This window comes from Pipistrellus hanaki (assembly GCF_964339955.1).
Source record: "Pipistrellus hanaki genome assembly, chromosome: 19".
Classification (NCBI taxonomy): Eukaryota; Metazoa; Chordata; class Mammalia; order Chiroptera; family Vespertilionidae; genus Pipistrellus; species Pipistrellus hanaki.
This window is the reverse complement of record NC_140521.1, coordinates 14170460-14193050: the sequence shown is the minus strand read 5'-3', so window position 1 is coordinate 14193050 and position 22591 is coordinate 14170460. Positions and strand designations below refer to the sequence as shown.

The 22591-nt window shown below is 57.2% G+C and overlaps 1 protein-coding gene across 1 annotated transcript in view; it reads right to left on the bottom strand.

Moving 5' to 3' along the window:
* Positions 1 to 7271: 7271 nt before the first annotated feature.
* ST14 (ST14 transmembrane serine protease matriptase) overlaps positions 7272 to 22591 on the bottom strand; it is a 32999-nt gene continuing 17679 nt past the window's right edge. Inside the window, exons 2-19 of the mRNA XM_084868277.1 lie at positions 21476 to 21632; positions 20655 to 20782; positions 20434 to 20504; positions 19270 to 19427; positions 18639 to 18674; positions 18147 to 18387; positions 16882 to 17021; positions 16471 to 16568; positions 15385 to 15494; positions 15076 to 15206; positions 14047 to 14151; positions 13611 to 13721; positions 13364 to 13477; positions 12993 to 13115; positions 11817 to 12003; positions 9339 to 9613; positions 8045 to 8181; positions 7272 to 7952 (exon numbers count right to left, since the gene is read on the bottom strand). Of these exons, the coding sequence (XP_084724403.1) occupies positions 7791 to 7952; positions 8045 to 8181; positions 9339 to 9613; positions 11817 to 12003; positions 12993 to 13115; positions 13364 to 13477; positions 13611 to 13721; positions 14047 to 14151; positions 15076 to 15206; positions 15385 to 15494; positions 16471 to 16568; positions 16882 to 17021; positions 18147 to 18387; positions 18639 to 18674; positions 19270 to 19427; positions 20434 to 20504; positions 20655 to 20782; positions 21476 to 21632 (2484 nt within the window). The 3' untranslated portion in view covers positions 7272 to 7790. The remainder of the gene's footprint in view (positions 7953 to 8044; positions 8182 to 9338; positions 9614 to 11816; positions 12004 to 12992; positions 13116 to 13363; positions 13478 to 13610; positions 13722 to 14046; positions 14152 to 15075; positions 15207 to 15384; positions 15495 to 16470; positions 16569 to 16881; positions 17022 to 18146; positions 18388 to 18638; positions 18675 to 19269; positions 19428 to 20433; positions 20505 to 20654; positions 20783 to 21475; positions 21633 to 22591) is intronic.

The window sequence follows — 22591 nt, the reverse complement described above, 5'->3', positions numbered from 1 at the left end:
CATGCGTGGCGTTTGTGGGGCAGTTTCTTTTCCCATGAACTTTCTGGCAGGTGAGGAGATGCGCATCAGCTGCCTGGAAAGGTTCACTAAGTGGCTTTTAAAGAAATGGAGCCCAGCCGGGTGCGGCTCAGCCGTTGAGCATTGAACCAGAAACCAAGAGGTCACTGGTTCGACTCCGGTCAGGGCATATGCCTGGGTTGTGGGCTTGAGCTCTAGTGGGAGGCATGCAGGAGGCAGCCGATCAATGATTCTCTCTCATCATTGATGTTTCTATTTCTCTCTCTCCCTCTCCCTTCCTCTCTGAAATTAATAAAAGTATATTTTTTTAAAAAAAGAAATGGCCGAAACCGGTTTGGCTCAATGGATAGAGCGTCGGCTTGGGGACTGAAAGGTCCCGGGTTCGATTCCGGTCAAGGGCATGGGCATATCCCCAGTGAGGGCTGTGCAAGAGGCAGCTGATCGATGACTCTCTCTGTCATCGATGTTCTGACTCTTTATCTCTCTCCCTTCCTCTCTGTACAAAATCAATAAAAATATATTTAAAAAAATAAAAAAATAAAAAATAAAAATAAAAAAGAAAGAAATGGAGGAAGGCCCATGCCAGGGCTGAGGTTTCAACAGGAAACTGTGCACATTCGTGGAAAAACTAAGCAGGATTCACCCTAAGTGCCCAGGATGTGCCAGGTACAGCCTGCATAACCTCTCTCCATCCCTGCTTTCCCATCATCCCTGCTTCCCACGTCACACGTGACACCTGTGAGAACTCAGGCCTCCATCGGGGTCTGCTACACCAGTGTTTCCCAACTTTCTCTCATGATGAGAATCACCTGGTGGAGTTGTTAAAACAGATTCCTGAATCCCAACTAAGAAGTGCTAAACTAGATTTTTTGAGAACATATAAGGTAAAATTGCATACCTAACTTAGTGCTCTGTATATAAAATCTGTCTTAGAGCACTAGTTAAGTATACAATTTTACCTATATGTTCCCAAAAATCCTAGTTTAGCACTTCTTAGTTGGGATTCAGGAATCTGTGTTTTAACAACTCCACCAGGTGATTCTCATCATGAGAGAAGGTTGGGAAACACTGTGCTACACCATCCACTGCTCTAGGCCCTGCGAACGCACATTGACCCACACAGAAGCCTGGCCCCTGGGGAGTTTATATTCTTGGTGGGGGAAGGGCAGGGAGGGGCTAAGACCAACAATAAACAAGATCCGCAGTGTCGTGGGCAGGTGGGAGGTGTCAGGGAGGATGGCCAGAGTGAGAGGCCATGGAAGGAAAGGTCCCAGCGGGGGAGGCAGGAGGACTCCAGACCGAGGTTGAACTTAAAAAAAAAATATTATTGATTTCAGAGAAGAAGGAAGAGAGATAATCCTTGATTGGCTGCCTTCTGCACACCCCTCACTGGGGATCGAGCCCACAACCCCGAGCATGTGCCCTTGACTGGAATCGAACCTGGGACCCTTCAGTCTGAAGGCCGAAGCTCTATCCACTGAGCCAAACCAGCCGGGACAGCCAGCTTGAACTGGCAGGGGGCCGGGGCCCCTGCCCAGATGGGTTTTGTTTGAGGCCCCGGTGGCAAACGCCAAAGCAGAACAGACCCCGCCAGAGACGAAAGGGTGATACAGCAACGAGCATGGAGGAGGTTTGTTGTTCAAGCAAATAGGCCTTTTCCGGGCCAAACCCCAGGAAGGCCAGTCCTCCCCACGGGCAGGAGCAGGCCGCTCCCAGTTAGAACAGCTCCAGGCCAGACCGGGCCTGGTTGAATGAATCTAGCAGCACCCAGCTTCTGCCAAACCAGGGTGGTGGGGCTGGAAGTTCCAGGGACATTTCTTGTGTCCTAGCGCCCTGCTCACCACCCTCCCGCTTCAGTGAGCAGGCACAGGCTTGGGTTTTTTGGGAACTCGAAGTTCCTCCCCCCAATCCACGCTTTTGGCTGATGGGAGTTGAAAATGCCACTTCAAAGACCTGCCGGCGTCCAGTCCCCAGCCATTTCCTTTTCCGCAGGGGGTGACCACACGCCTACATACACGTGCACTAAGCCCGGGGCTGCACCCGCACCGTAAGCACATGGAACCGGCCTTTAGCCAGTCAACACGCTTGGCGTTTGGGGGGCAGTTTCCTTTCCCCACGACCTTCCCTGCAGGTGAGAGCTTTGCGTCAGCTGCTCTGGAAAATTGCATTTAAGTGGCTTTTAAAGAAATGGAGCCAGGGAAGGGCCCGTGTAAGGGCTGAGGTTTCAACAGGAAACTGTACCTATTTGTGGAAAAACTAAGCAGGATTCATCCCAAGTGCCCAGGATGTGCCAGGCACATCCTGCATAACCTCTCTCCATCCCTGCTTCCCACGTCTCACGGGACACCTGTGAGAATCCAGGTCCCCCTCAGGGCCTAGGAGAGGCTGGGCCAGAGTAGCCTTGGGGGAGATGTTAACTTCCCCTTGCACGCTGTAAGTGCCCCCAAACACACAGATATACATATGCGTATGCTTACACACACATACCCACACTCAGCCGTCCCTCTGTGTCTGCAGGGACGGGTTCCAGGCGCCCCCAGAGATGCTCAGTAAAATGTCCTATTTACACATAACCTACGCACACCTTCCCGTGATCTTTAAAATGGCTCTCTAAAATACCCAATACCATGGTTAATGCTACGTAAATCGTCGTGCCGTATTGTTTAGCGAATAAAGACAAGAAAACAAGTCTGTACATCTTTAGTGCGATGCAAACACCCACCACCGTCGGCTACCTACACGGCCTATGCCAGCAACGGCATTAACTTTTTAGGGTCTTTTTGACCACAGAACCCGTGACTTTGGAGGGCTATGTCTGTGCACACACAAAACTTCTCTCCGTCCAAAGTGGGAATATCTGAAGACATGCGTGCTCTCTCCTTGGGTTGGAGGGCACCCCTGTAGCTCAGAATCACCCCCAACCCCCACCCCCATCACTGCAGTCCTCCTGTAGCCCATGCCCTCTAAGAGCCCGCTCCCTGCCCGCCACCGGGTCCTCCCTGTGGGGTGGGCCTGAGCCCCACCCCTGAATTACCTGGGACCAGAAGCCTGCCATGGCCGGTGGGTGAGGGGCCGCCGACCCCTTCTCACACTCCTCTCCCCGCTGTCCGTCGGCAATGCCCGCCATCCTGGAGCCGGAGGAAGTGCCTGGCTCTGTTCACGGGCGCCAGGTGGGAACGCTCCCCCTGATCTGCTGACTCTCACCTGGCCCGCTCCCTCCCAGCCATCGTTACTGGGGAGCATCAGCTCCCAGGTGGGTGGGTAGTGGGGGGGGCGGTTCCAGTTCTGCACCAGGAAGAGAAGGGCGGGGTGGGTGGGAGTGGAAGGGATGAGCAGAGCCCAGAACTAAGGAAAATTCGAGCAACTCCCCAGGTCTGCCCAGCATCCTCCCCAGCCCTACCCCCGCCCCCACCCGGTCCCCAATGGGAATCAGATGCCTCCTCAGGGCCCAGCCAGCACAACACTGAGCACCTGAGCCCGCACCTGAGCCCGGCCTCCCCTGCTTCTCCCCACGCTCCGCTCCGTGCCCAGGCACCTGCGCAGTGATCTGAATAAGTTGTAGAACCTGTTTTCTTCTTTTCTTTTTCTTTCTTTCTTTCTTTTTTTTTTTTTTTTTAAGTATTTTATTGATTTTTTTACAGAGAGGAAAGGAGATAGTTAGAAACATTGATGAGAGAAACATCGATCAGCTGCCTCCTGCACACCCCCTACTGGGGATGTGCCCGCAACCAAGTTACATGCCCTTGACCAGAATGGAACCTGGAACCCTTCAGTCCACAGGCCGACGCTCTATCCACCGAGCCACACCGGTTAGGGCTGTAGAACCTGTTTTCAGTGTAGACTGCACGCTGGGTCCTGGTTTCCCGGGAATTGTAACGCAGGCCCGTGAACTATCTGAGCACAGAGCAGAAGGAGCTCGTCAGTCCCGAGGAGAAGGGAACGTCCTTGGGAGGTCAAGGCTGAATGGAATTCAGATCTAGTCTGAGAGAATGTTCATCTGGGGCCAAGGTCAGCAAACTGCGGCTTGCGAGCCACCTGCAGCTCTTTGGCCCCTTGAGTGTGGCTCTTCCACAAAATACCACGGCCTGGGCGAGTCTATGTTGAGGAAGTGGCGTTAGAAGAAGTTTAAGTTGAACCCCTGGTAACAAATATGCTCACCTTTCCGGAGCCCAAAACTCATCTTTTTTCTTCTTAATTATTTTTTAATATGTTTTTATTGATTTTTAGAAAGAGAGGGGAAGGGAGAGGGAGAGGGAGAGAGAGAGAGAGAGAGAAACACCAATGTGAAAGGGCAACCTTGATCAGCTGCCTCCTGCACGCCCTCCACTGGGGATCAAGCCTGCAACCTGAGCATGTGCCCCGACCAGGAATCGAACCAGCCACCTCTTGGTGCATGGGATGACACTCAACCTACTAAGCCACACCAGCCAGGGCCCAAAGTTCATATTTTAGTAGCTGGGCATTCTTTGTATGAAACTCCCTGCTTTTGAGGTTCTTATCTCCACGCCCCCCCCCACCCCGCACACACACACACACACACACACACACACACTCCACCGTGATCTTGTAGCTCTTTGGAAAAAAGCAGAGGCTGAGGATGCAAGAATGCCCTTTTTTAGTTTAATGAGTCGACATGCAGTTCCAGGGGAGGGGTCTGGCTCAGAGACCGGTATTCTCCATCTCGGGGGCGTGGGCAGGGAAACGGTGACACATCCAAGGTGAAGGGCACATGCAGCGGAGTAGGCAGAGCGCCAGGGGAGAGGGAGAGTGTGGGCGGCATCCCCGGAAAACGCACACACCCTCCCGCAGGGAGCGGCTGTGACCGACCGACCGTGGAAGAAACAGCCAGCGGAATCGGTCCTCCTCCGAGGGAAACAGCTCTGGGCATGGCTTCAGGGAACAATGGAGGGGAGGGTGAGGGAGCCTCGGAGCTGCCCACACAGGACGCTGGAACTGGGGGAAAGCAGAAAGGGATCATGGAACTCTTTAAAGCCCTAAGACAGTGATCGGCAAACTGTGGCTCTCGAACCCCATGCAGCTCCTTGGCCCCTTGAGTGTGGCTCTTCGCCAAAACACCACGTGAGGGTGTGCAGGTACAGTGCGATTGAAACTTCGTGGCCCATGCGCAGAAGTCGGTTTTCAGCTCTCAAAAGACATTTCTTTTTTTAAATATATTTTATTGATTTTTTTAAATTTTTATTTATTTATTTATTTTACAGAGAGGAAGAGAGAGGGATAGTTAGAAACATCAATGAGAGAGAAATATCGATCAGCTGCCTCCTGCACACCTCCTACGGGGGACGTGCCTGAAACCAAGGTACATGCCCCGGACCGGAATCGAACCTGGGACCTTTCAGTCCACAGGCCAAAACCGGTTTGGCTCTATCCACTGAGCCAAACCGGTTTTGGTTCAAAAGAAATTTCAATCGTGGTACTGTTGATATTTGGCTCTGTTGACTGATGAGTTTGCCGACCACTGCCCTAAGAGTTAGGGCTCCATCGAGCATCGTGTCATCTCTGGAGGCAGCTTAGGCCGCAGGGCGACTAGCGTGATGTGCCAGCGCTGCTCTGAGGACCGATCAAAGCTGCTCTTTCTTCTGCATCTTTCCTGGGCAGCGGGTGGGGCACCTGCACCTAAAGGTGCTCTAGACAGGCCTCCCCTGAGGTCAGTGGTGCCAGGCCCCACTCACTCCTCCTCTTCCCGAAGGGCTGCTCCAGCTCCCTCTCCTCTCCTGGCCCTGTCACGGCTCAGAAGGGCTGCTCCTCCGAGAGCCAGGCCGATCCCTCGCTGCCAGCTGGGTCACAGGAGCCAGTGTCCCCGCACAGACGCAGAGGGAAGACCAGGGCACAAACCTGTGGGCATCTTCCCTCCCCGACACCGAGGCCAAAGCCGAAGTCCCTGGAAGAGGCTTGAGCCGTCTTCCAGGCAATCCCACCGCGTAAGAGCAGGTGATAAACATCCACGCTCCTGCTCTGGGGATGAGCCTCACCTTTCTCCGGGTTACCTGCCGGCTTTCCAGGCTCCCTTCCTCTCTGTCACCCTGAAGAACCCCAGCCAGGGACCAGGGCCTGACCCGAGAGCAGTTACCCGCCACCTCTCCCAGCTCAAGGGGCCTGCAGACCCCCAGAGCCCACACCACACAGGGAGCAGCGAGGGGGTCGGAAGAAGTCATTTCCACCTCCCAGCAAACTGCAGGCCTTCGCTCCACCCCCTCAGAACCTCCTCAGGCCCTGCTCCTGCCCCGTTCACACCCTGTGGCCGCCTTAGGGTACCCAGAGATGCCACCTGTGCAAGGCTGCAGGGTGAGCTATCCCGTTTATGGGGCCTGTACAAAATGAAAATGCAAGGCCTCTTGTTCAAAAAATAAGAATTTGCCCAGCGGTGTGGCTCAGTAGTTGAGCATCGACCTATGAACCAGGAGGTCATGGTTCAATTCCCCATCAGGGCACACATGTCGGGGTTGCTGGCTCCATCCCCAGTGTGGGGCGTGCAGGAGGCAGCCAACCAATGATTCTCTCTCATCATGGATGCTTCTATCTCTCCCTCCCTCTTCCTCTCTGAAATCAACAAAAAATATTTTTAAAAAATACTTTTCTGTTGATTTTTTACAGAGAGAAAAGGAGCAGTATAGAGAGTTAGAAACATCCATGAAAGAGAAACATAGACCAGCTGCCTCCTGCACACCCCCCTCCCCCCTTACTGGAGATGTGCCTGCATCCAAGATACATGCCCTTGACCGGAATCGAACCTGGGACCCTTCAGTCCACAGGCCGATGCTCTATCCACTGAGCCAAACCGGTTAGGACCGTAAAAAAGTATTTTTTAAAAAGAACTCCCTAAACCCTCCCTAGGTCCTTGACACTGTCCCTCTGGGTTACCCCAAGCAAGGAGAACATTTTAAATAATTAAGTAAAACGCAAAGGATCATGGATGGACTAGAGAGGTGAGAGCCTATAAGCAAGGCAACACGACTCCTCCAAGGTCACAGGACCCCTCATGCCTGCAGGACTCCTCATGCCTGCATGTGTAAGCACACCTACGGGCCCCCCCCCACACACATGTAAGCACACGCACACACATCTGTAAGCACATGCACACACACCGTTTATGTAACCACCTCCCCACCTAATGGAAAGTTCTACTTCCTCCTTTCTTTCCGAGACACAGCAGGGCACCAGGCGCTGGTCTCAGAAGCTACAACCACGAGCAGAAACCCTGCCCTCACCGGCCAGAGAAGGCCCTGAGCCCTGAGGCCCCCACTCTAGGCCTGGCTCCAGGGGCAGCCCTGCAGCAAGAACAAAACTACTTAAAAAGAAATAAAATTTTACTCAAATGCACAAACACACTCTGAACCCCAGCTGGGAGCTGGTCCAACCATTCGCGTCATAGGCCTGTCTGTCGCCCAGGGTCCTCCGGGCCCGGCTTCCTGACGAGAGTGTCCCCAGGACCACAGCGCCCAGCTCGCTCAGAGGCAGCATTGCGCTGGGCCTGGGTCCGAGGCGAAGAAGCACATGTCCAGGGGAGGGCCCAGCTGCAGTCTCAGGCCCCCCTACCCCGCTCAGGTCCACGCCAGCACCCTCCCCTCCCCACCTCCCGGCCCCACCCTGGAGACTGAGGGAGGCGAGAGGCTCTGCCGGCTGCTCCTCCATCTCCAGAGTCCTGGGGCTTCAGCTCCGTCTGTGGGGGGCCCGAGGCAGGGGCGCAGGGAGCGATCCGGTGCTCGGCCCGCCAGGGGTGCACATTGGGGGTAACCATTGGATGGCCCCTGCCTCTACACCCCGGTCTGCTCTTTAATCCAGTCCCGGAACAGAGGGAGCCTCGTGTACACGCCCGGCTTGTCCCTCTGGGCGCAGCCTTCGCCCCAGCTCACCACGCCGGCCTGGAAGATGCGCCCGTCCGACTCCACGCTGGACAGGGGGCCCCCGGAATCGCCCTGCGGAGACACAAGCCCTGATGAGTGTCCCGCCCACCTTCCCAGGCGTCCAGCACCCACCCGATGCCCAGCGCCCGGCACCCGGCACCCACCTGGCAGGCGTCCACGCCCCCGCTCAGGTAGCCCACGCACATCATGCGAGGGGTGATCTGCTGGGGCAGCAGCTTCTCGCAGGTCGTTTGGTTGATGATGCGGATCTCGCCCTTCTGCAGGATCAGCGACACGGAGCCTGGGGGGGGGGGGGGGGAGCTGAGCTGGGGGGGCAGGCGGGCTCCTGGGGCCACACCATGTGGGGACCGCACCCTCCAAGGGGCTCCCACAGCAACAGCCGGACTAGCAACACCCTGGGCACAACCCGAGCCCGAGGAGGACACACGGCTACGGAACAGATGATGCATCTACCGCTGGATATGGTGCGGCCCCAAAAGACACACACACACACACACACACACACACACACGTGCACCACGAACAGCCGTGAGAATAAGGAACAGGAAGCGGCCCTAGCGGGGTGCTCAGTGGTTAGAGTGTCGGCCCTTGAACCGAAAGGGTCGCAGGTTCGATTCCCAGTCAAGGGCATGTACCTTGGTTGCAGGTTCCCCAGGGAGGGGTGCATGCCAGGAGGCAACCAATCAATGTATGTCTTTCACATCGATGTTTCTCTCTCTCTCCCCCTCTCTCTCTCTCTCTCTCTCTCCTCCCCTTGTCCCTTCCTTCCACTCTCTCTAGAAATCAACGGGAAAAATATTCTCAGGTGAGGATTAAAAAGAAAAAGGAGGAAGAAAGCACCATAAAATGCCTTAAGTCAGATTATTTTGCTCTTTCCTCTCCATAGTCTACACATTTCAGCAGTGATCTGCAAACTGCGGCTCTCAAGCCAAGGTTTCCCGTCTTTTGACGAATGAGTTTGCCGACCACTGACCTAGACACCTCTCCATTCCAGTCATTACAGGCTGTTGTTGTTCCTTGTGATTAAGCCCTCTCCCAGTGGTCGGCAAACTCATTAATCAACAGAGCAGCAAACCGTGGCTCTCGAGCAGCATGTGGCTCTCGAGCCACAGCTTGCCGACCACTGCTATAGTAGATCAGAACTGAGTGTTTCAACATAACATTTACCAACGAAGGGCCCTCCTGGAGGCAGAAGGAGAGAGGAGGCTTGGCTCCCACCACTGGTCCCGACACACAGGCCCCGCCCCACAGTTCTCACCTACACCCTCTTATCTTCATTTTACAGGCGAATAAACAAGCTCAGAGAACTCGCCAAAGTCACGCATCCAAACCCCCCCCCCGCCCCCAGTCCTCTAAACCTCCCCCCCCCCCGCAACCCTCTCCTGACCCGGAGAGCTTGGTCCTCACAGAGGGGGCAGGAGGGGCAGGCCAGCTCACCTCCCTCGACGGTGTGGCCCCAGCCGGTGACCCAGATGGCCTTGCCCGTGGGGAAGTCGTGCGAGGTGTCGGGCAGGCAGATGGGCCGCACCGTGTTGCTGTATTCCACCGGCCGCTCCAGCTCCAGCAGCGCGATGTCGTAGTCGAAGGTGAAGTCGTTGAAGGAAGGGTGGCTGATGATGCGCTTCAGGCCGCGCTCCTGCACCCCGGAGTCGCTGCGCTTGCTCTGGTCGTGGAGGCCCAGGTAGGCCTTCCACAGGGTGTGGTCGGAGTACCTGCAGGGGGAGCCGGAGAGCGCCCCGTGAGCCACCTGCCGCACACTGGGAGGGGAGTGTGGGTCCTGCTTGGCCGCCACCCTCAGCTGGAAATTACTAGGTGCCTCCCACCACCTCACTCATCCCCCATTCCCTCTTTTTTTTTTTTTTTAAATATATTTTATTGATTTTTTACAGAGAGGAAGGGAGAGGGATAGAGAGCTAGAAACACTGATGGGAGAGAAACATCGATCAGCTGCCTCCTGCACACCTCCTACTGGGGATGTGCCGGCAACCAAGGTACATGCCCTTGGCCGGAATCAAACCGGGACCCGTGAGTCTGCAAGCTGACGCTCTACCCACTGAGCAAACCGGTCAGGGCCAGAACTTGGTTTCTAAATATCCTTCTCCATTCAAAGGAACCGAGGCTCCTGGGAGAAATGGCTGTTTTCAGGTCTGGAGCAAGGAAACCATAAAGCCAGCCTAGACCATGTATTGAACGGAAGTGGGTGAGTTCTCAAACAATGATGAGCCAGCAGGGCAAGGCGCTCCCGGGCCAAACTCAGGATCCTCCGAACACGCACACACACACAATAGGCTTCGTGGCCGCACATGCTGAATAGCAGAGAAGGGGGAACGGGAATCCAGGAGTTCACCCTGAATCTAAGAAGTCATTCCCAAGAAATTAATGCGGAGGAGGAAAGGTATTCTTTACAGAAAAACCATCGAATAAACACAGAAGAAAGAGTGGACGATAAATCGCATTTTGTACCCACCACAGCAGTAACCAAAACATGCAAGAATCATGCCCTAACCGGTTTGGCTCAGTGGATAGAGCCTCGGCCTGAGGACTGAAAAGTTCCAGGTTCGATTCTGGTCAAGGGCATGTACCTTGGTTGTGGGCACATCCCCAGTAGGGGGTGTGCAGGAGGCAGCTGGTTGATGCTTCTAACTTTCTCTCCCTCTCCTTTCCTCTCTGTAAAAAAAATCAATAATATATATATATTGTATATTAAAAAAAAAAAAAAAAAAAAAAAAAAAGAATCATTGAGGAGCCGGGTTGGCATGGCTCTGGTTGAGCATCAACCTATGAACCAGAAGGTCACAGTTCAACTCCCACTCAGGGCACATGCTGGGGTTGTGGGTTTGATCTTCAGTGTGGGGTGTGCAGGAGGCAGCCGATCAATGATTCTCTCTCATCATTGATGTTTCTCTCTCTCTCCCTCTCTGAAGTCAATAAAAAAGTATATTTTTAAAAAAAGAATCACTGAGCCAAGACCAGTTTGGCTCAGTGGATAGAGCATCGGCCTGCGGACTGAAAGGTCCTGGGTTCGATTCTGGTCAAGGGCATGTACATTGGTTGCGGGCACATCCCCAGTGGGGCATGTGCAGGAGGCAGCTGGTCGATGTTTCTCTCTCATTGATGTTTCTAACTCTCTGTCCCTCTCTCTTCCTTTCTGTAAAAGAAATCAATAAAATATATATATATATATTTTTTTAAAAAGAATCATTGAGGAATGCTACAACCACCGGGTGAAAGATGGTTGGGGAACAGGATATTCACATTGACTGGAAGTGTCATCCAAGATTACTTACTCACAGCCCCAGGGGAAGTACCTCTAAGGTGGGGAAACCCAGGGACACCACCTTAACCACGCAACCCGGCTTTTCTCCCAGTCGGACACCATGTGCTTCCTGAGGACACAATATCACCGAGGCAGTGTTTCCTACGAAAATGTGGGACCTAACTCTAATCAAGAAACAACAATCAGCCCTAACCAGTTTAGCTCAGTGGATAGAGCATTGGCCTGCGGACTGAAGGGTCCCAGGTTCGATTCCGGTCAAGGGCATGTACCTTGGTTGTGGGCACATCCCCCCAGTAGGGGTTGTGCAAGAGGCAGCTGATGGATGTTTCTCTCTCACCGATGTTTCTAACTCTCTATCTCTCTCCCTTCCTCTCTGTGAAAAATCAATAAAATATATTGAGAGAGAGAGAGAGAGAGAGAGAGAGAGAGAGAGAGAGACCTGTTTTCCTTTCTGCTGTGAGTAGCCGCATCCGGGGTGTCTGGGCCCTCCAGTCTGGCCCTGCCCCAGCGCCAGCCTAATCTTCATGACTCAGAGACACAGGCCTTCCAACCCCAGAACCCACGGGAGGGGCTCCCAGAGCCCCCCACCCCCACCCTCACCCAACCCTCACCCCTACTCCACCCCACCCCGGGCTCACTTGAATGCTCGTTCGTCGGCGAAGCAGTGCGCAGCGGACACCATCCAGCTGGGGGAGATGAGCGAGGCCCCGCACAGGTGGCCCTGGCCCAGCGAGTGCAGGCTCACCTGCCAGGGCCACTCGCCTTCCTCCGCGTCCTTGCCGCCGACCACCCGGGACTGCCTGCTGAAGGCCCGCAGCCCACAGTCTGCGGGGGGCCGGGGCCCGAAGGAAGGGCGGGGGGTCAGGGTGGGCACCAGCTCCAGGCACCCACAGCAGGCCCTGGGGGTGCCCACAGGGGGTGGTGTGTGGCATGACAGACCCTACAAGCGAGGAACTCTGAGCCTCGGACCCCACTGACTTCCATGGGGCCCCTTCCCTGCTCCCAAGGTCAACGCCCTCACATTCTCCCTCTCCCCACCCCGCACAAATGCATCCGGGCACCTGCGGACACCTGCCGGTTCGCTTAGATGACCAGGGGGCCATTTGCCTAGATTTCCCTGGCGAATGCTGAGGACACAGCTCAGAGGGAGCACGGGCGGGAGACAGGAAGTCAGAGAACAGCTGCCAGGCTCAGATCTGCCTTGGGCCAGGGCTTCTGGCGCGCGCGCGCGCACGCGCGCACACACACACACACACACACACACACACACACACGAGGCTGCACACTAAAGTAGGGGTGTCGAACTCAATCAGAGAAGGGGTCAACATCTAAAATCCAGCCTAAATCGCGGGCCGAATGGTTTACTGAACAGTCATAAACTGACAATGTCATAAACTGACAGCGGAGTGCAGTGATGACAGCGCGGCGCGGGCCACATTGCAAGGCCTGGCGGGCTGGATTTGGCCCGCGGGCCTTGTGTTTGACACATGTGCACTAAAGCATGGGGTGGGGTGAGGGCTTGGGAAGCTGTGCCAGGGCCTGCCGTTCCCCTGTGGCAGGGGCCAGAAGCGGGGGCCAGCCCGGCACCCCCACCAGGACCAGGACAACGGAGGTGCTGGCTGCCCTGGGCCTTGCCTCCCGGTCCAGAGTATGCCCATGGGGCAGTGCCCCCGTGCCAACCAACACATCGGCGAGGCCATCCTTTCTTCCGGGCAGCAGCCAGGGAAGAAGTGGGTGCGGGAGGCCCTGGCGGGTTCCGCCTCTGTCTGTGCCCACCCGGTGAACCCCCTGTGCCCGCGGGCGGGCCCGCTCACCGCAGTTCTTCTCATCCGAGCCGTCGCTGCAGTCCTTCTTGCCGTCACACTCGGGGTTGGTCTTGCTCAAGCAGAGCCCGTTGTGGCAGCGGTAGGTGTGTTTGGTGCAGGTGACGACCGCCCCTGCGTGGGGAGCAGGATGTGGGGAGAGAGTCAGTCCCCCCCCGGGGACCTCCCTCATTGGCAGCCTGCCACCTGCCTGTCCATGCCCCACCCACCCACGCACCACACCACCGCCCCCTGTCCTTCCAGCCCTGCCGAGGGCCTTCCACGTTCTGGAAGGTTCTCCCTCTGCACGTGAGAGCGCCTGGGCGGCTTCCGGGGAGCAGGAGGAGCCCCCCGAAGGCCGGAGGGCGGGGACCAGGCCTTACCGCCGCTGCACTTGGCCTCGTCGGACCCGTCCCCGCAGCTGTCCTTCCCGTCGCACCGCTGGCTCTCGGGGATGCACTTCCCGTTGCGGCACCTGAAGGTCTTATCCGGACAGCCTGGGAAGCACCGAGCACTTTCAGGGTCGCAGTCCCGGCTGAGTGGACTGTGGGGAGCCGGGCCCCCCCAAGGCAGCCCCTCACGGGCACCCCCCCTCCCCCGCCCCACGGCCAGCCCCCCACGGGCACTCACTGCAGTCCAGCTCGTCGCTGTTGTCCCCGCAGTCGTTCACGGTGTCGCACACCCAGAAGAGGGGCTTGCAGAACTTGTTCTTGCACGTGAACTGGTAGGTGGCGTTGCATTCTGGGACGGGGGGGAGGTGAGGGCAGCAGTCAGCTAGGGAGGCTCAGCGGGGGTCACTTACTGCCTCCCTGGGGACCTGGTCCCTGGGGAGCACCCGGTGTCCCACTCATCACCTACGGAGCCGCCTCAGCTCAGCAGACGCTGCACTGCCTGCTCTGGGGGTGCCAAGGCGCCCCACAGCCAAGCGAGGCGGGGGCTAGAGGTCTCCTGGGGGATGGGCTCACCCTCCCGCAACCTCAGGCCCCCTCCTTCCCCCCCGGATCGGCTGGCAGGCCCCCAGGCACAGCCAGGGCCAGAGGGGTGCCCGGCCCGCAGCCCCACTCACGGCAGTCGAGCTCGTCGCTGTGGTCGGCGCAGTCGGCCCAGCCGTCGCAGCGTAGCTCGTTCCCGATGCAGCGGCCCGTGTTGCACATGAACTTCCCGGGGCACGCTGCGGGGAGAGGACGGGCCTGAGGTCCGGGCCTCCCCGCTCCTCCGCGGCCACTCCCCGCCTCCCCACCGCCCTCCCCGGAGCCAACCGCACAGCCACACTGAGGGCTGACGGAAACGGCCAGCCCAGCCCTGAACGGAGAGGGGCAGGCTGGCATGGGCACCAAGGGCAGGGTCTCCAGGTGTACCAAGGGTGGCAAGGGGTTTCTTTTTATCTTTTAAAATATATTTTATTGATTTTTTTTACAGAGAGGAAGGGAGAGGGATAGAGAGGATGAGAGAGAAACATCGATCAGCTGCCTCCTGCACACTCCCCACTGGGGATGTGCCCGCAACCAAGGTACATGGCCTTGACCGGAATTGAACCTGGGACCCTTCAGTCTGCAGGCCGACGCTCTAGCCACTGAGCCAAACTGGCTAGGACTTTCTCTCTCCCTCTCCCTTCCTCTCTGAAATCAATAAAAATATCTTTTTAAAAAAACGCATAGCCGAAACTGGTTTGGCTCAATGGATAGAGCGTTGGTCTGCGGACTGGCGGTGTGTGTGTGTGTGTGTGTGTGTGTGTGTCCCAGGTTCGATTCCAGTCAAGGGCATGTACATTGGCAGCGGGCACATCCCCAGTGTGGGGTGTGCAGGAGGCAGCTGGTCGATGTTTCTCTCTCATCACTGTTTCTGGGTCTCTATCCCTCTCCCTTCCTCTCTGTAAAAAATCAATTAAAATATATATTTTTAAAAAATGCATGCATGTGAGGTGGCCTTTTTCCCCTCCGGAGGCTGCCAGAGGGGCATGCGCCTCACACTCCCCGGGGCCTCAGGACGAGGAAGGCCCAGCGCCAGGAAGAGGCAGCTCGGAGCGTCCCGCCGGGGCCCTTCCCTCTCGCCGGGTCCCTCCCGCCAGGTCCCTCCTTCCGGAGACGCCACTCACGGTCACTGGAGTCGTAGGACAGGTACTCAGCCAGGAAGCCCGTGTCGGTGTAGGACTGGTCCGAGTGGAAGCGCACCGTCATCCTGCTGCTCTTGCTGGCGACCATAAACTGGGTCCTCTCTCCGCAGAACCTGGGGAGGGGGGGGAGAGGAGGGGAGGCCAACTGTAGGCAGAGGACCCCCCTGGGGAGAGGACACCCCTCTCCCCGCACATGGGCACGGGGCCCGCTCCCTGACTCCCCAGACAGCCCCCCAACTCACTGACCTGCTGCCCCACTCCCCAGCCGGCACCCCTCTCCCGGGCACTCACTTCTCCCCGTTGACCTCCACGAAGTCCTTGGGGCACGTGCCCAGGGGTATGTTGGGCTCCAACAGGTAGAAGACTTTGAAGGACACCTTCACGTACCGGTTGTGGGGCACCTGCAGAGAGACACGCACCGGGTCTCTGCGGCTTCTTTCCCTCTTCCCCGAACCCGAGGGCGTCCGCGGCGGCCATGGGGCTGGGAGGAGGAGGCGGGCGGGCAGGGAGCGTGGCTCCTGCTTCTCCTCTCGGGTCACGGGGGGGCAGCATGCCACCCAGAGCAGGAGGGACCAGGGGGCCGTGTTTGGAAGAAACTCTAGACTCAGGGGCAAGAGTCTAAAGAAGGCTGGGCCTGGCGGGTGTGGCTCAGTGGTTGAGCGCTGACCTATGAACCAGGAGGTTATGGGTTTGATCCCCAGTCAAGGGCCATATGCCCAGGTTGCAACTCGATCCCTATTTGGGACGTGCAGGAGGCAACAGATCGATGATTCTCTCTCATCATTTATGTTACTATCTCTCTCTCCCTCTCCCTTCCTCTTTCTGAAATAAATAAAAACGTATTAATCATAATTTTTTAAAAGGCTGGAAGGCCCTCCCACCATGATGGAGGGAGGAAACAGATGGATCTGGGGTGGGGAGGACATGAGAAGCAGTCCTGCGGAGGGGACTCTTGTCCCAGGGCCATTCAGCAAGTGCTCTCAGCTGGCACATGCCCACTCTGACCTAGTCCCCACCCCACTTCTGGCTGGGAGCAGCCACAGGCCCTCTTACGTGACCCAGAGCAAGTGGAGGCTCTGCCCACGAACCCCCCCTCTCCCCCCCGACAGCCACGGAGGAGCTGGGACCCCAGTCTGGGTCTGCCTGGCTTTGCAGCATGTCAGCCCCGCATGACCCTGCCATGCATGACCCTGCCACACATGACCTTGACACATAGGACCCTGCCACCCATGGGATTCACACCTGCAGCCTCGTGGAAGTGGCCAAGAAGCTCATCCCCTCTGCGCTCCTCACGTGCCATCCCAAGCGTCCCTCCTCCCTCAGTCTCTCTCTCATTCATCTCCCTGACCCCTCCCCCCCTCCCCCCACGGTTCCTACCTCGATTTCCCAGGTGCAGTCGATGTTGGGAGGGTAGTGGCCCGGGTAGTAGGGGGTGCTGAATGTCCCGCTGGCGTCATTTAAGTAGCCTCCACAGCCTGAGAGGAAAGAGGAGAAAGAGCATGAGGACTGAGCACGGGCTGGGCCAGGCGGAGCGGCCTGAGGCCAAGCCAGGGCTCCCGTCTGCAGGCCTGGCAGCTGGGCACCGGGAGGCGCCACAGCCAGTGCTGGGAGGCTGCCAGCGCTGACGGGGCTCCGGACCCAGGTGAAGGGCTAATGGCCTATGACTTAAGCTTCCAACCTCTGTCACTGACCTGGCCAGCCCTCCACTACCTGCTGTCCCCTTCTCCCTCTGCCCGCCCCTGGCCCTGGCCCTGGCCCTGGCCCTGGCCCCACCCCTGCCCTCCTTACTGCTCATCTTGGGCATCTGGAAGAACACGGCTTCGAAGCCAGGGTGTCGCCGCTCCGTGTTGGTGATCAGCGTGACGAGCAGGACGTTCTGGGAGGAGATGAAGGTCAAGTTGTAGGAGGCGGGGTAGGTGCCACACAGCCTGCGGGGGCAGAAGAGGTGGGCGTTAGCGAGGGCAGACAGAAGCCACGCGGAGGGGGCCCAGGGACCCCACCCCTGACCTCGGGCCCCTGCACAAAAGGCCCGCCCCACACTTAGCCTAAGTAAGGATAAGACGGTCCATTTACAACAGCAAAACCCTTAGAAACATCGACTACCTAACATTAGAGCAGTGGTTCTCAGCCTTCCTAATGCCATGGCCCTTTCATACAGTTCCTCATGGTGTGGTGGCCCCCAACCATAAAATTATTTTCAGCCAAAACCAGTTTGGCTCAGTGGGTAGAGTGTTGGCCTGTGGACTGAAAGGTCCCAGGTTTAATTCGGTCAAGGGCATGTACCTTGGTTGCGGGCACATCCCCAGTAGGGGGTGTGCAGGAGGCAGCTGATGGATGTTTCTCTCTCATCGATGTTTCTAATCTAACTCTCTATCCCTCTCCCTTCCTCTCTGTAAAAAATCAATAAAACGTATTTTAAAAAATTATTTTCATTGCTATTCATAGCTGTAATTTTGCTAGTGTTATGAATCGTAATGTAAATATCTGTGTTTTACGATGGTCTTAGGCGACCCACAGATTGAGAACCGCTGCTGTAGAGCCTAAGTCCATCGGAAACACAGATATTTACATTACGCCCGTGGGAGAGAGAGAGAGAGAGAAACATCAGTGAGAGAGAGAATCACTCGTCAGCTGCCTCCTGCACGCCCCTCACTGAGGACTGATCCCGCAACCAGGGCATGTGCCCTGACTGGGAATCGAACCTCGGCCTCCTGGTTCACAGGTCGACGCCAGCCGAGCAGCAAACTATCTTTCCAATGGCAGCCTCTCTCGACCTACAAGCCTCCACAGAACCGCGTTTCACCACCGCAGGGCGCACCTTGGCTCTGCAGGCGAGGGACCCCCTGCTTACTGGCATCTAGGGACCCGTGGCCTCCTCACCACGGCCAAGGCAGAGACGCCACCTCCGTGACGCTCCGCTGAGCTCACGCCACACCTGCCCTCTGCTGCCAGCCAGTTTGCAGTGGCCTGTGTCACACACACCATCTCCAGCTTGGCCCTGAGGCCTTGCCCACCAGCTCCCACAACCCCCTTCTGCGCCCCGGAACACTCACTGGGCCACCTTGCGGGGCTCCACGGGGCTCAGGGTGTCATACACCATGACCAGGTCATTGCCAGGGAGGTTACAGGGCGCGACGTCAAAGCTCCGGAAGGTGAGGCTCAGCACGGAGTTGGCATCGCCCCGCAGGGTCCACTGGCAGCGGGCGAAGGCCGGGTAGGGGCTGTCAGGAAAGCCGGGTGTGGTGAAGCGGGTCTGCTCCCCCCATCGGGTGTGCAGGGCGAACCTGCACCTGTCTGTGGGAAACAGAGGGGGAGAGGCAGAGCCGGGCAGAGCTGGTGGGGACAGAGGCCCATAGAGGTGCCCCCAGATCGCCATGGGCTAGGACAGACCGGGAAGCAGCATCTCGTGGCCTGGGACAGGCGAAGGGATGTATGTGCTGGCTGTCATCAGGGTGGGACCAACCCCCTCCTCCTGGGGGGCTCCTGAATGGAAGGGCTTCTGGCCCCATCCCAGCCCACCACGAGGAGGAGGGCCTGGTACTTACTGTCCTGGGCGGTCTGCACTGTCCTGGGGTCAGTGGCTGAAATACAAGAGGGAGAATCGAGTATTTACTGGCCCGGCCTTTCCTCCTTCCTGCTTCCTCATTCCCCCGGGGAAGGAGCCAGCTCGAGTCTTTCTTTTTAAAAAATACATTTTATTGGTGTTTTACAGAGAGGAAGGAAGAGGGATAGAGAGTTAGAAACGTCAATGAGAGAGAAACATCGACCAGCTGCCTCCTGCACACCCCCCACTGGGGATGTGCCCGCAACCAATGTACATGCCCTTGACAGCTAGTTTTTTTTTTTTAATATTCTATTGATTTTTTACAGAGAGGAAGAGAGAGGGATAGAGAATTAGAAACATTGATGAGAGAGAATCATCGATCAGCTGCCTCTTGCACACCCCGACCTGGGGATGTGCCCGCAACCAAGGCACATGCCCTTGACGGGAATCGAACCTGGGACCCTTCAATCCACAGGCCGACGCTCTATCCACTGAGCCACACTGGTTTCGGCCCAGCTCGAGTCTTATCTTGCTGCAGAGCAGAGCGAGCTCTTGCGGTGGTTCCCTGCTCCCGCCCGGGCCAGCCCCCCAAGGCCCACCCCCGGCAGCCCAGCCCGGAGGCCCGCACTCACGGAAAGCCACCACCGAGGTCAGCAGGAAGGAGCTCAGGGTGCGGGCGCGGGGCGGCAGGCGGATGGTGCGCTCCTCGGCCATCACGCGCTCGGCCTCCTCCACCCGGTGGCTGGGGATGCTGAACTCCGACCAGTAGTAGGCGATGACGCTGCCCTCGCTGCGGAGAGGCCAGAGGCGGAGAGGCGGGTGGGCTCGGGGCAGGCCCCCCCTCCCCCCATCCCCACTCTCCCCGAGGCCCCGGTGCAGACCCAAACCCACGTATGGAAAGTAGCAAAGGGGCCCGAGCACTCCGGAGCGGTGTAAATGGCTTGCCCAGTGCCCTCCTGCCGGGTGCCCTCCTGCCAAAGCCCCCACCCAGCGCCACGCCTGCCCTCTGCCTAGTGACCAGACGTCCCGCTTTTAGCGGGACAGTCCCGATTTTTAACAATTTGTCCCGAGTCCCCGTGACGTTTTTAAAAAGTCCAAAAGATTTAAAAGAATCTTTCCAAAAATCAGGACTTTTTTTTTTTTTTTTTAATACATTTTATTTATTTTTTATAGAGAGGAAGGAGAGAGAAGTAGAGAGTTAGAAACATCAATGAGAGAGAATCACCGATCAGCTGCCTCCTGCACACCCTCCCACTGGGGATGTGCCCGCAACCAAGGTATGTGCCCTTGACCGGAATCGAACCTGGGACCTTTCAGTCCACAGGCCGACACTCTATCCACTGAACCAAACCGGTCTTGGCAAACCAGGACTTTTTTAAAACGCTGCGGGACTCGGGACAAATTGTTAAAAATCAAGACTGTCCCGCCAAAAGCGGGACATCTGGTCACCTTACCTCTGCTGCCGGCCAGTGTGCAGTGGCCTGTGTCACACACACTGTCTCCAACGTGGCCCAGAGGCCCCGCCCACCAGAGGCGCCCGCCCGGCTCCCACAGCCCCCCTCTGCGCCTCGAGACACTCCCTGCACCACCGTGCGGGGTCCCTCAGAGCGACCCGGCCCAGACAGAAGCTGTCACAGTTGCAGACAGAACAGGACTTGGTTCCCCAAGCCAGGGCCTCGTGGCTGCATCGCCCTGCTGGCCACCAGGCACTTGCCCCCCTAAAACAGGGCACGGATCCCATTCCCAGCATCCTATGCCCCCACCCCACCCTCCACCCACTCCCCCACAGCACCCACCTAAAGGCAGTCACTGTGGAGTCCTTGTAGTAGGGCCCCAGGACGGAGATCTCGCTGTACAGTTGCTTCAGCTGCGGGAAAAGAGGAGGTTCAGGGAGGCCGGCACCTCTGCCCCCAGCCCCAGCCGCTCCCTCCGTCCTGGGACTGGTGCCCTCCCGTGCCCCGCACCGGCCCAGGGAGATACAGCTGGGACAGGGCTCCGGCCCAGGACGCGGACTCACCGCCTCCTTCACTTTGCCGGCCAGCTCTACAAATTCGGTGGAGTTCGGGTTCTCGTAGGCGTCCAGAAAGTTCTCGTTGGTGATCCTCAGGTAGCCATTGAAGACCTTCTGGACCCGCACTTCCCGGTCTGTGCAAGGCCAGGGAAGGAGAACAGTCAGAGGAAGTGCCATCACCCCTGTCCCGTCCCCCAGTGTCCACAAGCTGCCCTCTGCAGCCGTAAGGGGGGGGGTGAGGGGGGTGACGATAAAGGGCGTGGGGATGGTGGGCCAGGTCCCCATGGGGTCCACACCCATGCTCAGACCCAAGCAGGAAAAGCGACAGAACCGCTGACAACCGGGGCAGTGGGTGCCAGGAGCGGCGTGTGGACCTGAGCGCTGTGGGCCAGCTCTGACCAATTCCTCACCCACTGCTCATGACTTGAAAGAGGAAAAGGGAGGGAGCATCTTAGACCCCCCTCACCCACGCCGCTGTGCCTCCATTCTCTCCCTCGTGTCCTTAAGACACGGGCCCTAGCCCTGACCAGTTTGGCTCAGTGGATAGAGCATCGGCCTGTGGACTAAAAGGTCCCAGGTTCGATTCCGGTCAGGGGCATGTACCTTGGTTGCAGGCACATCCCCAGTAGGGGGTGTGCAGGAGGCGGCTGATCGATGTTTCTCTCTCATCAATGTTTCTAACTCTCTATCCCTCTCCCTTCCTCTACGTAAAAAATCAGTAAAATATATCTTTTTAAAAGTCAATAAAATATATTATAAAAAAAAAAAAAAAAAAGGAAGCGGGCCTTGGGTCAGTCCCTCTCCCCCCACCCCTTAACTGTACTCACACTTGAAGTGCCAAACCAGGAAACCAGCCGTGAGAGAGACCAGCAGGATCACAAGCACAACCACGGGCACCACCCAGGGCCTGAGGCCTCCTTTCTCCACCTTCTGGGTGTTGTTGACCGGCAGGAACACCAGACCTTCCTCAAAGGCATGCATGCTCTGCAGAGAGGAAGGCACAGGCTAACACCAGAGCTCAGACACTCTCCCGCCGGCCCCGCGTGCAAACCCCGTCACTGCAGCTGTCCACGTGCATGAACCCGCTCCGGCACAGGGAGAGGCCCAGAGGGGGGCCAGCCAAGGGCCACGACTGGCCACCAGGTGCCTCAGTGCAAGCTTCCAAAGGCAGCCCCTGCTCCAGGCCCCACCAGTCCCAGGCCCCACCGGTCCCCTGCACTTGTGGGCAGCACAGACTGGCACCCTGTACACCCCACCCAGTGGCCGTGCTTCACCAATGTTTAACCAGTTGGCCGTGCCATGTGGAACAAGCCACCTTGCCTTCAGCCTGAGGGGTCCGAGGGAACGAGTTCAAAGTGAGGAGGTCATGTCTCTATTGGAATCCACACTCGTGCTCAGACCCGAGAGCCGGAAAAACAACAAAATGTCCCTCAGCCTGGCTGGCGTGGCTCAGTGGCTGACCTATCAACCAGGAGGTCACGGTTCGATTCCCGGGCAGGGCACATGCCCAGGTAGCGGGCTCCATCCCCGGCGTGGGGCATGCAGGAGACAGCCGATCAATGGTTCTCTCTCATCATGGATGTTGCTATCTCTGTCCCTTCCTCTGAAATCAATAATAAAAGTGTATTAAATAATGACAAAAACACCTTCCCACAAACAGGATAGCGCTTTTTGGAGTCTTCCCTGCAAAGGGGTATCAGGAAGGGGGGGAGAGCATGTGAGGATGGGACAGGTGAACTTTTCTAACACGTGATCTGCCTGTCTTCAATCCTGCAGAGGAGCCGTGTGTCATGAAATCACGAAATTGGATGGTTCCTAGGTTTAACTACCTCATATCCACGGCAAATGCAATAAAGTGAGAGCCACACCCCAAATTCCACAGGTGTGCCATTTTTAACCGCGTCCAGACGTCGTTCTTCTGGTGTCGTCGTTCTTCTGGTGTT